The 17,970-nt window shown below is 37.6% G+C and overlaps 1 protein-coding gene across 1 annotated transcript in view; it reads left to right on the top strand.

The window, feature by feature from the left end:
* LOC139478867 (DNA repair and recombination protein RAD54-like) overlaps window positions 1-17,970 on the top strand; it is a 43,366-nt gene that overhangs the window by 1,112 nt on the left and 24,284 nt on the right. Inside the window, exons 2-4 of the mRNA XM_071261537.1 lie at window positions 138-221; window positions 1,531-1,650; window positions 17,620-17,680. Of these exons, the coding sequence (XP_071117638.1) occupies window positions 138-221; window positions 1,531-1,650; window positions 17,620-17,680 (265 nt within the window). The remainder of the gene's footprint in view (window positions 1-137; window positions 222-1,530; window positions 1,651-17,619; window positions 17,681-17,970) is intronic.

Below are 17,970 nucleotides of genomic sequence, written 5' to 3'. Positions count from 1 at the left end.
TGACTTTAGAAAATTAACATTTCTTAATGGGATTTATGCTCATTGGGTTTTAATTGGACAACATTTTACTTACTTCTTAATCAGCTAGCCTTCCTATATACAGCATTCCATTTCAAGCAGTTCATCCAAAATTTCAGCGGCGAAGTCAAGCACCAAGCCAAAGGAATGCAATTGTACCAAAGCGACAAAGTGATGAACTGGAATCACCTCGAACAGTCAAGGTATGTCAATAAGGAATCGTTTTACATTAACATCATACAATCAACAGCTTCAATAAGCTTGATTTAGATGAAAGTTTGGTCAATTTGTGAGATTGATTGTTTTATTAGCAGGCATTTAATCTAATTAGGTTAATTGCACAGAAGCTGACTTGGTAGCACTTTTGGTGTGAATGTTGATTGCTTCATAGTAGTGATTGATATACATTATCAATAACAATGACAGAATTCTTTCTAAATCGGCCTGATGATTTTACCAAAAAAGGGATAAATTTCATCAAATTATGACATAAATTATTTTGAACTTTTCTGATTGTTTAAATATGATCAGGGTTTTTCCATGGGCTCCATAACTAGAATCGACTGCTCTTGATGGCTTTCAAACAGTCGTCATAGTGCATCACATCGCAGCCAATTTGAACAAATAGGAGTCAAGTAAAGGAGGAGTAGTTATTATTATTCAATTATTGCTAAGCACCAGATATTCCTTGATATGAATTCCTGGGAACCATGTATGCCAGCAAGAGAAATGAGTTCAGATGTTGTGGTCTAACTTCAAAGGACACTCAGTTCTCATCGGGGTAGAATAGTTCTTCAGCAACCCATGCTCACCGTAAAAAGCGACTATGCTTGTTGTAAGAGGTGACTAATGGGTTCGGGTGGTCAGGCTCACTGACTTGGTTGATGCATGTCATCATATCCAAATTGCGTGGATCGATGCTCATGATATCAATCACTGGATTGTCTGGTCCAGACTCGTTTATTTACAGACCGCCATCATATAGCTGGAATATTGCTGAGTGTGGCGTTAAACAAAAAACAAACAAACATCAAACATGTCAAAGAAGTAAAATATAAGAAACTGAAATGAATGCAGTTTGACCAGAACCTTTCTTCATTTAAGTATTTCGTATTTTATCTCCACTTGATTCTTCTTTTCATCAGACCGCCTCCGTGGTATAGTGGTAGAGCGTCCGCCCGGAGAGCAGAAGGTCCGGGGTTCGATCCCCAGCCGCGTCATACCAAAAGACGTTAAAAGATGGTACTTGTTGTTACCCTGTCTGGCGCTCGACATTAAGGGGCTAAAAGAAGGACTGGTCGGCTCTGATTCAGTATACTGTGTCTGGGTGGGGTATTCATGTTAAATTGCGGCATGGTATCTCAGTGAGCTAGCACTATAAATCGGCATCAGTCCGGACTAGTACAAGCAGCCACACACACACGTGCATGCACGTCGCTATATAAGTGCAATAATCTTGGGCGCCATTTAAACCCCATTTCACCTCACCTCACCTTCTTTTCATCCTTTCAGGACAAACGTCACAAGAAGTCAAAAATTGAGATCAGCAGTGGATACCAGTTTCAGTCCCCATATCGTCAGCCTTTAACTAATATAGTCAACAGCCCCTCTTTCTCTGATGGATCGTCACATGTAAGCAAACCTGATCATTTGGTAACACTATGGAATATGAATTGTTGGGGCTTCTGGGTCAGAAAAACCAGTCTCTGAAATGAAAATATTTTAGAGAAAAAGAAAATTGCGGAATTATCGTAATAGAATATAATAAAAAAGCGCCCAGAGACTCTTTTTATTTTCAGAAACTGCAGGAATCTAGACTTGCCAATAATGGTGGGACGATACACCAATGCATTGGTGGATCGCGAGTTTTTCCTTCATAAAACAAGTATCGATTACAGTCGCACACTAAGTAAAAAATATCTATAGTTACCTTAAATGTTTGTTTTAATAACTGTTATGCTAAACACTAATTCAATTTCATTAAAATCAGATCATAGTCCTCGCTACCGCTAAACAAAGATCTGAGGACACCTTTCATCTGACCAATCAGAGCATGGCAGTCATGAAAGTGACAGTTGGAATGTGATTTTTGATCGTACAACCTCCCAAAAAACCACACACTATTCAGAACAACCTTTATGGGCTTAATGTCTGTTTTCATACAATCTAGACCATCTATTAGCAACTCCAGAATGTTCTTTTGTTCAGTTTTTTATTTTTTGATTGAGTATATGTCAAAATATGTTTCGAAGCGTAGTCGCCAGTTTGAAACGCATGCACTAAAGCTCGATTAAGCTGCCTTCTGATTGGCTATTGTCGACTTATTGTTAGTCATTTTTTTGGTCGGTCAAAGTTTGCGAAAGGTCAGTCTGATGTGACCGATAGTGGGATTCCTCAGATCTTTGTTAAGCGGTAGAGAGAACTAAGATCTGATTTGAAATTGAACACTAACTGGTAGTGGACGTTAATAGTGAAAACGTAAATATTTTCTTCCGTTGCGCCATACTTCACTCTGCCAACTGTAAATCGTTAGTGTGCCAGGTATTTGGCCATCCTGTGTATGAAAAATATGGCTTACGGGCCACAGATAGAAAACATGCAAGTGTCGTGGTACGTATCAGATCGTGAGTAAGATATCGAGATACGTATTGGATCCCACAGTTGGTGTATGGTCCCAGCCCTACTTGCAAACTAATAAAGACTTGCATGAGCTTTGTGTATGACAAATTTTTGATCGGATGGTCAGTCTCTGTGACTTGAATGATAGCATGTCATCGTACCCCAACAGCTCATAATATCAATCACTGGATTGTCTAGCCCAGACTCAATTATTTACTGGATACAGTCATACAGCTGGAATATCGCTGAGTGTGGTGTTCAGCAACAAATAAACACACAGAATATGAAGTTCATTATCTATGTTGCGCACTGTTAATGCGTAAAATCAGGGCTTCATTCTCAGAAGACCCATGGGGACCCATGATAAAATATTTCTCTGCTAGTTTGTCTCGCCCAATTGATTATTTACAGATCTCCATGATATGGCTGGAATATATTTACCGTATTCGACGTAATAAGTGTCCCGCTCTAATAAGCGCCTACGGTGATATTTGCTAATATATTGGCTAGTGAACAATCCCAGTTAGCACCCCTTCCGATTGATCAATGTACACAAGACTTATTTATTCGTGTATAATACGCACTTGTGTATTATATGCCCCCTTAATTATAAGCAATTATTTTCTGGAAAATATATCTAATTTAATTGCCCATAATTGAGGGTGCATGTTACACACGAGTGCGTATTGTACACAAATAAATAGGTCTTGTGTACATTGATCAATCAGAAGGGGTGCTAACTGGGATTGTTCACTAGCCAATATATTAGCAAATATCGCAGTGGGCGCTTATTACGTCGAATATGGTATGTTTGATTGGTTTTTATGCAGTTGGTAGAGGTCTGTCTGTAACTCCCAATGGCCTCGTATGAGGTCTCTGTGATTTACCTGTTTTTGTCAAAACTGCATATTGAACACCTATTACATTTAAATGTGTTTCAAGATGGCTGATTCTGAAACCCTGCAAACCGTTTGAAAAAAAGAAGAGTTTTCCGTCTCTTTTTATAAGGAAAGCTGTGTTTACATTCAAATGTATTTCATGCTACTTACCTGCAAATTCAATAAAATATATGTTGATTTATTTAATATAATTGTTTGTGCAGCGATATCATGCCTAGCCTTCATCATTACATTATTGTACCCAAATTTCATGTATAGCATATACTTATATTTTATTCTATTCCTTGTAGGGGGCACGGGTGGCCCAGTCGTCTAAGGCGCCGCGATTCGCTGTGCAGAGTTGCGTCCCTTGGGCACGCCAGAAACCTATGATTGTGGGTTCGAATCCCGGTTCGCCCCGATTATGTTTCTAGGTTTGTCAGCACCATACCCGTGCTCGTGGGTTTCACCGAAGTGGTAAACGTCTGAGACCTGCATCACTTCGGGCTTTCCTCCCACATTAAGCTGACACGCCGTGATATAACTGGAATACTGTTAAAAGCGGCGTTAAACCAAACTCACTCACTCACTCACTCACTATTCCTTGTAGCGTATACCTCGCATGTTTCAATTATCAAGCATTCATTTTTTAATTTCTATTCCATATCTACTTCATCATCTTTCATCTCACCTTTCGCCATAATATTTATCCATTTTCTCTTTTTGTATCACTTCAAAAAAAATTTCAAATATTGATTCATCTTAATTCTCTCTATCAACCTCGGCACTCTTAATTTATATGTTATCCAACTTCCGGTTTTAACCATCCAGTTTTGTATTTTTCTAGCCATAAATTCCTAATCAATAACTTCTGTCTTTTAACATTACCATTTTTCTTTTACATCTAAAAAAGGCTATTTCCTTATTATATTAGCAATAATTTCTATTATTTTAAATATCATTTCCCAGCATTTACATAACTGGACCAAGTTAAGGTTCAGTTTATTCTCAGAAAAACCCACAAACGGTGGAAACATGAGAAACATTATAATATAAAATTATAATATAATAAAAATATCAGTATCAAGATGACAGGAGAATTATGCAAATACATATATAGGGATCAAAGGTTACAATGAAATATGATAGAAATAAAGTAACAAGAATCTCATACATGTTTTCGAACAGCTTCAACATTTCTGAATGTGATATTGATGAATTTGGACAAGTGTTTCATATCTTTTCGTAGTTTTACTCTAATGCTGGATAAACATTTTTATAATTCATACATATTAGGCCATTCAGAGAGATCTTTACGTATGTACAAAGACCGCCAGTGGAGTAGAGCATGCGCAGTTATCCTCCCTGTAACCCTTCCTGTTTATGCTTTGTCGCCATTTTGAAGCCTTTGTTTTATGCTACCACCATCCGTCCCCTGCCACCACTTGGGGCTGGACCTGTTGCTTTCATTTATTTCCTGGGTGGGTCTTTCCCCCCAACTCGCAGGGAACAGCCACATTCACACCACGGGATAGTCTAGATCGCGGTGACCCCAGAACCGGGAGATCACAGATGCTTGTCGTAAGAGGCGACTAACGGGATAGGGTGATCAGGCTCGTTGACTTGGTTGATGCATGTCATCGTATCCCAATTTTCCTGGATCGATGCTCATGATGTCAGTCACTGGACTGTCTGAGGCAGACTCGATTTTTTACAGACCGCTGTCATACAGCTTGAATATTGCTGAGTGCGGCGTTAAACAACAAACAACCAACAAACAGGTCTTCGACCCCAGGACTTCGACACCTCTCCGTGGCTTCCAAATTATCATTCTTGTTAGCAGCAACCAAGTCAGCCCCCAGTTTGCCAAATATTCATAAATTTGTATTTTATCATACTACTTGTTTTGTTGTCGTTGCAATTAGTTAGTAAAAACAAATAGATAGCTGTCAAATTGTCCACATTACTGTTGTTGTCGCTTAATAATACAGCTATGAGATCACTCAACTGTAGACTTTTTACTGACCTTCTCTCTGCAATGCAAATTTCAAACTTATGCATAAATTCTAAGTACATGTATCCCATATAGGTTACATCGATTAGAGAGCACAAAGTGGACATGTCCGAATACACATGCCAGGTTAAATGGTGCACTGTTTCGAAGCACTAAGTTCATAAAAGATTCTCATGTACCACTTCAGGACATTTTTCTATCAATGTTTTTGTGTTGTATTTATTTTTATTTATTGATTGATTTATTTTGACTTCCAGGTAATTTTTTATATTTGATAATGCATACCTAGCGTGTCATTTATCACAAATAATGATACACATTATTTGTTATGAATGTCCAGTTATGTATGCATTATCTTTTAACATAAGGAAATTAGTTCCAGTGTCTCAGTGTTTGAACTTGGCATGAGTCCTGTAGTCCTTGCCAATCTGCCCACTAGCTCAGGTAGCAGGAGGACTTGGCCCATTTTAGGGGTTTTGATATATGTTATCATCATAAGGACTTTTGGACTAAAACTCACTCAGTCCATCACTACAATTTGGTGTTGTCTACAGTCCATCACTACAATTTGGTATTGTCTACAGTCCATCACTACAGTTTGGTATTGTCTACACTCCATCACTACAGTTTGGTGTTGTCTACACTCCATCACTACAATTTGGTGTTGTCTACAGTCCATCACTACAATTTGGTGTTGTCTACAGTCCATCACTACAATTTGGTGTTGTCTACAGTCCATCACTACAGTTTGGTGTTGTCTACAGTCCATCACTACAGTTTGGTGTTGTCTACAGTCCATCACTACAATTTGGTATTGTCTACACTCCATCACTACAGTTTGGTGTTGTCTACACTCCATCACTACAGTTTGGTGTTGTGTACAGTCCATCACTACAGTTTGGTGTTGTCTAGTCCATCACTACAATTTGGTTACAGTCCATCACTACAGTTTGGTGTTGTCTACAGTCCATCACTACAATTTGGTGTTGTCTGCAGTCCATCACTACAGTTTGGTGTTGTCTACAGTCCATCACTACAGTTTGGTGTTGTCTACAGTCCATCACTACAATTTGGTGTTGTCTACAGTCCATCACTACAGTTTGGTGTTGTCTACAGTCCATCACTACAGTTTGGTGTTGTCTACAGTCCATCACTACAATTTGGTATTGTCTACAGTCCATCACTACAGTTTGGTGTTGTCTACTCTCCATCACTACAGTTTGGTGTTGTCTACACTCCATCACTACAGTTTGGTATTGTCTACAGTCCATCACTACAATTTGGTGTTGTCTACAGTCCATCACTACAATTTGGTGTTGTCTACAGTCCATCACTACAGTTTGGTGTTGTCTACAGTCCATCACTACAGTTTGGTGTTGTCTACAGTCCATCACTACAGTTTGGTATTGTCTACAGTCCATCACTACAGTTTGGTGTTGTCTACAGTCCATCACTACAGTTTGGTGTTGTCTACAGTCCATCACTACAATTTGGTGTTGTCTACAGTCCATCACTACAGTTTGGTGTTGTCTACAGTCCATCACTACAGTTTGGTGTTGTCTACACTCCATCACTACAGTTTGGTATTGTCTACAGTCCATCACTACAGTTTGGTGTTGTCTACACTCCATCACTACAGTTTGGTGTTGTCTACAGTCCATCACTACAGTTTGGTGTTGTCTACAGTCTAGCTCTGCTGTTGTTTGGTGTTGTCTACAGTCTAGCTCTGCTGTTGTTTGGTGTTGTCTACAGTCTAGCTCTACTGTTGTTTGGTGTTGTCTACAGTCTAGCTCTACTGTTGTTTGGTGTTGTCTACAGTCTAGCTCTACTGTTGTTTGGTGTTGTCTACAGTCTAGCTCTACTGTTGTTTGGTGTTGTCTACAGTCTAGCTCTACTGTTGTTTGGTGTTGTCTACAGTCAAGCTCTACTGTTGTTTGGTGTTGTCTACAGTCTAGCTCTACTGTTGTTTGGTGTTGTCTACAGTCTAGCTCTACTGTTGTTTGGTGTTGTCTACAGTCAAGCTCTACTGTTGTTTGGTGTTGTCTACAGTCAAGCTCTACTGTTGTTTGGTGTTGTCTACAGTCTAGCTCTACTGTTGTTTGGTGTTGTCTACAGTCAAGCTCTACTGTTGTTTGGTGTTGTCTACAGTCAAGCTCTACTGTTGTTTGGTGTTGTCTACAGTCTAGCTCTACTGTTGTTTGGTGTTGTCTACAGTCAAGCTCTACTGTTGTTTGGTGTTGTCTACAGTCTAGCTCTACTGTTGTTTGGTGTTGTCTACAGTCAAGCTCTACTGTTGTTTGGTGTTGTCTACAGTCAAGCTCTACTGTTGTTTGGTGTTGTCTACAGTCAAGCTCTACTGTTGTTTGGTGTTGTCTACAGTCTAGCTCTACTGTTGTTTGGTGTTGTCTACAGTCTAGCTCTACTGTTGTTTGGTGTTGTCTACAGTCTAGCTCTACTGTTGTTTGGTGTTGTCTACAGTCAAGCTCTACTGTTGTTTGGTGTTGTCTACAGTCTAGCTCTACTGTTGTTTGGTGTTGTCTACAGTCTAGCTCTACTGTTGTTTGGTGTTGTCTACAGTCAAGCTCTACTGTTGTTTGGTGTTGTCTACAGTCTAGCTCTACTGTTGTTTGGTGTTGTCTACACACTAGCTCTACTGTTGTTTGGTGTTGTCTACAGTCAAGCTCTTCTGTTGTTTGGTGTTGTCTACAGTCAAGCTCTACTGTTGTTTGGTGTTGTCTACAGTCTAGCTCTACTGTTGTTTGGTGTTGTCTACAGTCTAGCTCTACTGTTGTTTGGTGTTGTCTACAGTCAAGCTCTACTGTTGTTTGGTGTTGTCTACAGTCTAGCTCTACTGTTGTTTGGTGTTGTCTACAGTCAAGCTCTACTGTTGTTTGGTGTTGTCTACAGTCTAGCTCTACTGTTGTTTGGTGTTGTCTACAGTCTAGCTCTACTGTTGTTTGGTGTTGTCTACAGTCAAGCTCTACTGTTGTTTGGTGTTGTCTACAGTCTAGCTCTACTGTTGTTTGGTGTTGTCTACACTCCATCACTACAGTTTGGTGTTGTCTACAGTCCATCACTACAGTTTGGTGTTGTCTACACTCCATCACTACAGTTTGGTGTTGTCTACACTCCATCACTACAGTTTGGTGTTGTCTACACTCCATCACTACAGTTTGGTATTGTCTACAGTCCATCACTACAGTTTGGTGTTGTCTACAGTCTAGCTCTGCTGTTGTTTGGTGTTGTCTACAGTCTAGCTCTGTTGTTGTTTGGTGTTGTCTACAGTCTAGCTCTACTGTTGTTTGGTGTTGTCTACAGTCCATCACTACAGTTTGGTGTTGTCTACAGTCCATCACTACAGTTTGGTGTTGTCTACAGTCTAGCTCTGCTGTTGTTTGGTGTTGTCTACAGTCTAGCTCTGTTGTTGTTTGGTGTTGTCTACAGTCTAGCTCTACTGTTGTTTGGTGTTGTCTACAGTCTAGCTCTACTGTTGTTTGGTGTTGTCTACAGTCTAGCTCTACTGTTGTTTGGTGTTGTCTACAGTCTAGCTCTACTGTTGTTTGGTGCTCATAAACATCAATGTGCCTATCATCCACTACAACATCTAAGGAAGTTGTGGTGAGTATAGGGTTCTGTACAATGATAAAATTGTTCCCATATCAGCCTAGGTTTGCTTTCTCTTAATCACACCCTGATGTTATGCTTAAAAAAACAATACATTCTGCTACACTTGTGCCTTTCAGTGGCTGGTAAGTGATACCTAAATGTGCTATGGAGACTTGCAGTCTAATCAGTAGGAATTTATTAGTTCAGGTTTTATGGAATATCTATTAATATTATGCCGCCATGCTATAATTGTACCAACAGCTGTATACCCTAAACACAGGGAAATAACTGTACATGTTTATAAAGTCCTCTAAATGTTATCCATTGAAGTAACTTATTTTTTTTGAAGCAGTTATCAGAATTGAAAAAACAGCTAAAGGCTTTTGTCCAATAGACTGCCATATGTAACAAAAATTTACATCCTTATCTATATTATACACTACCATATACTACCATATGTATTATCCTTCCATAATACACAAGACTGATTCTCATTTCAAATCTGTACTTAATGGAATGATTATATCCCTATCGAAAGTTGGGTAGTGAAAAATAGGAAATTGAAGCCTCTCCAAATTAATACAAGTGTCAACAGCTGGACTAAATTGCATCATAAAATGAATCGGGTAGCCTTGCCTTTGAACTGGAAAAACTGATCTTCCATAGCATACCACACTATTGGGGGAAGGTAGTTTGATTCAATAATATTGTTTCTCAACTGCAACTGCCTGATATGTGATATAACTTTCATGAAATCAAAAGCAGGAAATTCCAATTAAGGCATGTTCAAATGTATCACCGACAAAGACTGTCCAGGGTGCCGTTGTACAAAGCAATCTTAGCGCTAAGGTGATCGTAACGCCCATACCTTAACATAGACTTACGACTGTCATAGCGCAAAAGCTGTTTTGTGAAAATCCGGGTTAGGATAGGTCTTCAGCAACCCATGCTTGCTGTGAAAGGCAATCGGGTGGTCAGGCTCCATGACTTGGTTGAAGCATGTCATTGATCCCAATTGTGTGGGTTGAAGCTCACGATATCAATCACTGGATTGTCTGGTCCAGACTTAAGTATTTACAGACCGCCGTCATGTAGCTGGAATATTGATGAGTACGGCTTAAAAAAAACAAACCAACCAACCCACCAAACCAATGTTACACGAGTAAATCCTTTGAACCTAAATGAGTAGTATCATGTGTTCAACACAGCTGCTTTTACTGGACCTTTTCACAATGTGGGTGAGCAGTGTTTTGCGAGGTTACCAATGACAAAGATGTCATCATTCACGGCTGGCGACTGTCATAACGGCTTCATCTACTTGTGTAAATATACTGACCATACTCAACTTGGTGATAAGCACTGTCTCAGTCTAATGTGTGTTATATTGTTTAGAAGCTCTGTCTAAATCTAATGTGTGTTACATTGTTTAGAAGCTCTGTCTAAATCTAATGTGTGTTACATTGTTTAGAAGCTCTGTCTAAATTTAATGTGTGTTACATTGTTTAGAAGCTCTGTCTAAATCTAATGTGTGTTACATTGTTTAGAAGCTCTGTCTAAATTTAATGTGTGTTACATTGTTTAGAAGGACTGTCTAAATCTAATGTGGGTTACATTGTTTAGAAGCTCTGTCTAAATTTAATGTGGGTTACATTGTTTAGAAGCACTGTCTAAATCTAATGTGGGTTACATTGTTTAGAAGCTCTGTCTAAATTTAATGTGGGTTACATTGTTTAGAAGCACTGTCTAAATCTAATGTGGGTTACATTGTTTAGAAGCTCTGTCTAAATTTAATGTGGGTTACATTGTTTAGAAGCACTGTCTAAATCTAATGTGGGTTACATTGTTTAGAATCAAATGCTGAGATCTGTTTGTGTGCACTGTTTTCAGTGTGTATTTTGTAGACAAGGCTGAGATACCATGACATCTTATCATTTTACTGAGTCCAAAACTAAGTGTTCCATTATGCATTTCCATCAGGGGCAGTCAGTATATTACAGCTGAAATGATTTCATCACTGATGCGACATATTATTATAGGAAACAATATATTTTAATCAATAGACAAGCATGTCGCCATTTGTTATATTTATGGAATGGGCTAAATACGAGTACTGATCAACACATGATTGTGTCTTTGTCCTAAGCGTCAAGGTAAAATCAGGGGTTACAGGGTCCCGAGATTCAAATGGGCGATCTTTTTCAATTTATCTTCCCTTCACTAACCCGCTAGGTGCGCTGACCCGGACGGTCCAACCTTAAACTGACGGCGCATGTGGTATGCGCGATACGAGCACTACATGTTACTATGACGCCTATAGACAGTTAACTAGTATAACCTTCACCTCTGTCGGCATCAGTCACGCTTATGTGTGGACAGTATATCTTTTCGCCTAAAAAATTATTTATCTATTGCCATGTCCGGAAACAAATGTTCTTTGATTTAATGATACATCAGGGATGACCACGACTGATTATATTGTATAGTTAACCCCTAGATAGGCGTTCGAAGCGATGCGGTGAGATCAGCTGATCGTTCATCCCAGGTCGCTTTGTTGACGTTTTGCAATCGGTACTAAAGTGTTGCCCTTGATGTATGAATATCACACTTTTAAAAATTAAGTAGATTTGTATACGTTCCTCCTATATTTATGTTGTAGCATCGCCGAGCAGGCTACATCATATGCATGCATTTCAGTAAGTACAGCGGTGAAGCGATACGGTACGCGAAATGTGAAGGTTTCATGCAACGTTGCCTCAATGCTGTGAATATTGACAGCAACACATGTAAGGATTTGTCAGATATGTAACAGAGAGCAATGAGAAATGTTCTCAAGAAATTGTAAGAGTAACAGGCACTGTAAAATTACGTCATCAACTAGATATCATGATACAATGTTCAAAATAAAAGAAATGGAAATAACTGAAATCTGTTTTGATATTTAAGGGTTAATTGGTGCATGTTGTAGAAAAGGATTTTATGTATGAACGGTGGCTGTTTGTTGCCAAATACTACCATGATCATATTTCAATATGATCAATGAAAGATATGTATTATTTTGGCCTTTTTTGAATTTTACAAAGTAGAAAGAAAAATTTCAGACACAGAGGACCCTATATATTTCAGTTAAAATACATATTCAAGAGTATTTGTATCAACTACAATTTTTATAAAATAAAACAATATATTCATACTAATTGTCAATCTCTATAATGTTGATTGTATTAACAATGCAGTGTCTACATCCAGTTTGCATTGACAATAATCATATGATTGTGACACAGTTAAAACTGATTCTTAACTTCATTAGGCCTTTCTTTTTATGTTTCCTTGTTCTAATCTGATGTTTCAAATTCCAACATAAACAAATTATTAATGTTATTCTTTTTTCTCTTCACACCAAAAGATATCTGCATTGCACAATGACTCTTATTCTATTTAATATCTTGGCACACTTGTGCATGTGTACTAGTATTTGATTACACATGCATGACTTTTTAGCAGTCATCTGTTTCTGAACTGAATATTATGCCAGTAAAGATAAGTAACATAAAAAAGGGACTCTGGTATTCTTTCAGGTTTGGAGAATCAATCAATTCATTGTGAAAACATTTTTAATTTCTTAAATAAGTTACTTTGATCTTGATAAGATCAAAATAGATCCAAATTAAATTGAGGAGATTAAATTATGCAGTCTAATTCATTTCAGCCAGTCTGTCTAAAATCCAGTCCTATTTTTCAGGCAATAATAAATTAATGAAAATTTAAGAAAGAATATATACCTTGCTTGAGTGAATCAGTCAATATGCATATTGGCTGAAATTTTTAGTCAAAATACATATTGGGCCTGATTATAGACACTGACTGTAACATATGTAAGTATAATCTGTTATATTAAAAAACAAATAACACAAATAAATCCATTTATCTACGTGGAATGACTGTGGGGTTAAATTTGCATTTATTTAACCATCAGAAGATTTGATGATAAACTTTCTAAATTCATATTTGCTAGATGATAATAATATCTACAAAATATACTTAATACTACAGGTGTCTTGAAGTACTGTTGAATGAAAATCAGGATACATAGATACAGCAGGGTAGTGTGTGGGTTTGTATGGGAAATAATTTGTCAACATTAAAATAAATATTATGTTACTAAAACAAGAAGATAAAACTATGATTTAGATCTATTTATACATCATACACATTTTGTGGGGTAGCTAGTATGATTTGTCGTTTGTTGGGACAAATCTCTGTAATTTACTACTATTTTAAGAGCATGAGTATCAGAATTCTGTAAGAAATGATGGATGAATGAATTAACACCTGTGATGACTCAAAGCGCTTAATAGTGGGACACGTGTTATAGGGGCAGAATAATATGGGTAAATCTCTTATTTCAAAGTATGATGAGTAGTATGTATATTGCAACTGAGTAACTGAGTGCTTAAAAGATGCATGATAGATGTTCAATTGGCCTATTTCTAAAAAAATAAAATAAATTTAAATATTCAGATGCAACTTTAATTTTGATATAAAAAGTAACATTTAAAATCAGTGGTCTTATTATATTGAACGTTATTTCTTCTGAAATTATTTGTAAAGGCACGGATGTAAACTTACTATATAGATCATTGGTAAAGGCCTGTCAAAGATGTCTGCGTGCTGCAAATGTTGGCGTATCACTAATTTTAATAAATTGAAGTCCATGGTAGTATTTGTTGTGATTTGAATGCTTGAATTGTTGTGGGAAATAACACAAAGGCTGATAAATAAAATGAGTTTGCATTATTTCATTGATGCAATATGTAAGCCCAGACTGACAGAATGCCTCGCTGTTTTCTGACGTAGAAAATACCGTGGCAATATACCATTTTTAATGACGTTTTTCCCGCTATATTCCAGAGTGACAATTCGTCTTGTAGTTGAAGACTCAAAGAATGTTGATATTATAAACTATTAATCACTACAAAATATGTGCTAGTTAAAAATATTCAGTTGTAAACGACCGTTTTTGAACGAAGGTGCAACAGGATAACCCTTTAGCTTGGCTCCGTCTCTACATGTCAGTAGTTGTCGCAGCGCGCATTGATCCGGGAACCAGACCGGAAGCGACAGTTTGGACCGTCGCTTATATCATTTCAAAAGGAGAGTTATTGCCCTTTGGAACAAAAAGATCGCCCATTCTACAGCAGCGCCAGTGAAGGACCACAGGATGACCCTCATTTTGAAACACTGAATTTTCCAATATAATTTGAAGTCAGATACAGTATTCTATTCAATCTGATCCCGAAAACACACATCTTATTTAAAAGATATTTTTTGAGAATATAAAGTCAATTATTATGTTCTTGAATTATATCAAAATTAAATTATATTCATGCTTTTTTTTTATAAATGTATTAAGTTTAATGCATTCTCTGAACAATTGGTGTCATGAGTCCGTTTTGCCACATATATGTGCTTTTCTCCCTAAGAATTGTGATTTGGGTGCCAATTTTCTTTTTCAAGCAGACTTTTCATTACCAGGGAATCAATTCAAAACTGTTGATTCATTTACATTTTATTGAATATTAGTACAAATTATGTCCAAGTTGCTTATGTTATAATTAGAGAATTAACCAACAAGCTACAAGAATTTAAGGATTTTCTGTCTCATGTGAAATAATGTTCGCCAAGACATTCATAACGATGTTTCAAGTAAATTTTGACATCTAAATATCGGATAATCACTCAAAGCATTTAAATCACAAATGATCATTCTGAAATGTCGCCATTAACCCTGGAATCATTATGCATGTTTTAGAAAAGAAGCAATCACAAATGCAGAACTTTCCACTATATTGGATTCACATAATAAAGCTTTTTTCTCACCTCATTCATTAAAGCAACCATATGATAATGAACAAATAAGTGCATCGTTGCATCCTGATTTTTCATGCAACAATATGATACACGATAAAAAAAATTCTGTATCACTTCAAGACGATACACTTGCTGAAATATATTACTACTAAATGAATGAGTGAGTGAGTGAGTTGTGTTTAACACTGCTTTTAACAGTATTCCAGTTATATCACGGCGTGACAGCTTAATGTTGGAGGATAGCCCGAAGTGATGCAGGTCTCGGACGCTTATCACTTTGGTGAAACCCACGAGCACGGGTATGGTGCTGACAAACCTAGAAACATAATCAGGGGCGAACCGGGATTCGAACCCACAATCATAGGTTTCTGACGTGTCCACGGGACGCAACGCTGCACAGCGAATCACGGCACCTCATACGACTGGGCCACCCGTGCCCCCACTAATTTAATGACTCCCAGCATTTTTGCTTGTCAAATATCACAAAATGTGTTGTAATTAGGGTTTCTAGTTCACTACTAAAAAAGCAGCTGAGAACATGTGTCTACAGCTAGCTTTACCTTTTGAACCTGCTCTGTAATATTTTATAGTCAAGATGTTTCCTCGCGATTTGATGAAAATATGAGTATCGCGATACGTTTCGTATCGTGACCTTGCTGTATTGTTTCACTTCTATTCATCATTACAATTTGTTCATGAGGTCTATATCCAATTTTTCGTACGGCGGCTTTTCAAGTGAAATTTGGTGCATGTGTATTTAATAGTGGGGCTCAACATATACTGTATTTGATGTAATAAGTGCCCACGTCGATATTTGCTAATATATTGGCTAGTGAACAATCCCAATTAGCACCCCTTCTGATTGATCAATGTACACTTATTTATTCGTGTCTAATAAGCACTTGTGTGTTATATGCACCCTTAATTATGGGCAATTAAGTACTGGAAAATATATCTGTCGTGTATAATATGCACAGACTTTTCTTTTGTATCATTTCAGGCTGTCAGCATAAACCACGAAATTTACGATCTTTCAACTCTGTTTTTTTTTCTCACCAAAATTATATTCCAATAAGAGACCCCTATCTCTAATTTTGAGAACGCCCCAGGCGCTTGTTACGGTGAATACAGTATGTTCGGGTTTTGTATTTTGGGGTTTGATGATAATTTAGATTTTGATCATATATTGACCATTGCACTTTGACCACACTGAAAACTGAAACTTGTCGCCATTTAGTACATTTAGTACAACATTTTGTTGAAAATGTAATGAGCCCACCTCCGTAGTCTAGTGGATAGAGCATCTTCCTACAGAACGGAAGGCAGGTGGTTGATCCCCTGGCCAAAAGGCGTTAATATATGGTACTTGTTGTTACCCTGCCTGGCACTTGTCTTTAACGGAATAGAACAAGGACTGGTCAGCTCAAGAGTCAGTGAAATTTGGTACAAGTTTTGTAAGTTTTGGGCTCAACATTTATGTTCTGTTTTTCACAATATTTTAAAATTGTGTCTGTCTTTGTTGACCTTCATATCCAGATAATCTACAGTGCTTGTGGCACTACTTTCAATCTATTCTAGACATTATTTACATGGATAAAGATGGTCATTTTATGTTATGTCTTCAAGGCATTAAATTCTATTTCACAAATCGAGATTTTTCTTACTGTGAACAAAAAATAGGTGAGATTTATGTAAAAATCAATACTTGAATGTCTTTCTCAAAGTCCAAACAGTCCAAAAAGGAATTATATGTTCTGTAATTCATTACATTTGGTGCCAAGACTAGCACTCCATTAAAAACAGACAGCATTAGTCAAGTTACACTTACACAATCAGGTGAATGATCTAAGACCTAATTAAGTCTCAGGAAAGGCCGTCAGTTTCTCATTATTTACTATAAATATGGTTCATGGAGTAGTGTCATCACATCTTATGATTTGGATAATATAAAGTTTACGGATTCAGTGTCAGTTCAGTGTGTATTGCAACAGCTTGGTTACTTGTGAAAAACACAATACAATAAAGATATTTTCGTGATCAACAGCAAATTCTCACCATGACAGCCGACTTACATTGACCTAGTTTGAAGCATAACAGTCGTATAAGGCGCCGTGATTCGCTGTGCAGCGTTGCGTCCCGTTGACACGTCAGAAACCTATGATTGTGGGTTCGAATCCCGGTTCGCCCCTGATTATGTTTCTAGGTTTTTCTCATTTATAAGATGCTATTTTTCCTCTCGAATATGTAACGTCATACATAAGGTTACTAATCCATTTGATATATCATTGTCTTTCACATATTAGACAGTATTTTGGTACAGTGTGCATGATGATGTCAAATATGTATAATAATCGCCCAGTACTTATATTGTGTATGATTTAAATGGAAGAAATTGTCTGGGTTTTGTGCACAGAACAAACTTGTAAACGACACTTTGCAGTGTTTGTTTTTCCAACCAATCTTATATTTACAATTAATTTTACACCTCAGACAGGAAATTCAATATTATACATTTTATGGTGAGAGCTTGACCAGTGCAACGAGTCCGCAATTCTCACTTTTCAGAAGCTAAAAAAAGGCTCTTCAGAAAAAATACTCTTTCTCTTTATGTTCCAGGAAGCCCTCATCAAGAATATTCTTTCCAAACCTTTCAAAATCCCCATCCCTAATTATCAAGGTAAGTCATGACACTTTGAAAACTGACCCGTGAAGATCTGGGGTAGAATAGGTCTTCAGCAACCCATGCTTGCCATAAAAGGTGACTATGCTTGTTGCAAGAGGTGACTAAAGGGATCGGGTGGTCAGGCTCGCTGACTTGGTTGAAGCATGTCAATTGCGTGGATCGATGCTCATGATATCAATCACTGGATTGTCTGGTCCAGACTGATTATTTACAGACCGCCGACATATAGCTGGAATATTGCTGAGTTTGGCGTAAAACAACAAACCAGCCAACTTTGAAAACCG

Source organism: Haliotis cracherodii, unplaced genomic scaffold, assembly GCF_022045235.1.
Source record: "Haliotis cracherodii isolate W230 unplaced genomic scaffold, xgHalCrac1.p SCAF_4, whole genome shotgun sequence".
NCBI lineage: Eukaryota > Metazoa > Mollusca > Gastropoda > Lepetellida > Haliotidae > Haliotis > Haliotis cracherodii.
This window is presented reverse-complemented; position numbering and strand designations above follow the sequence as displayed.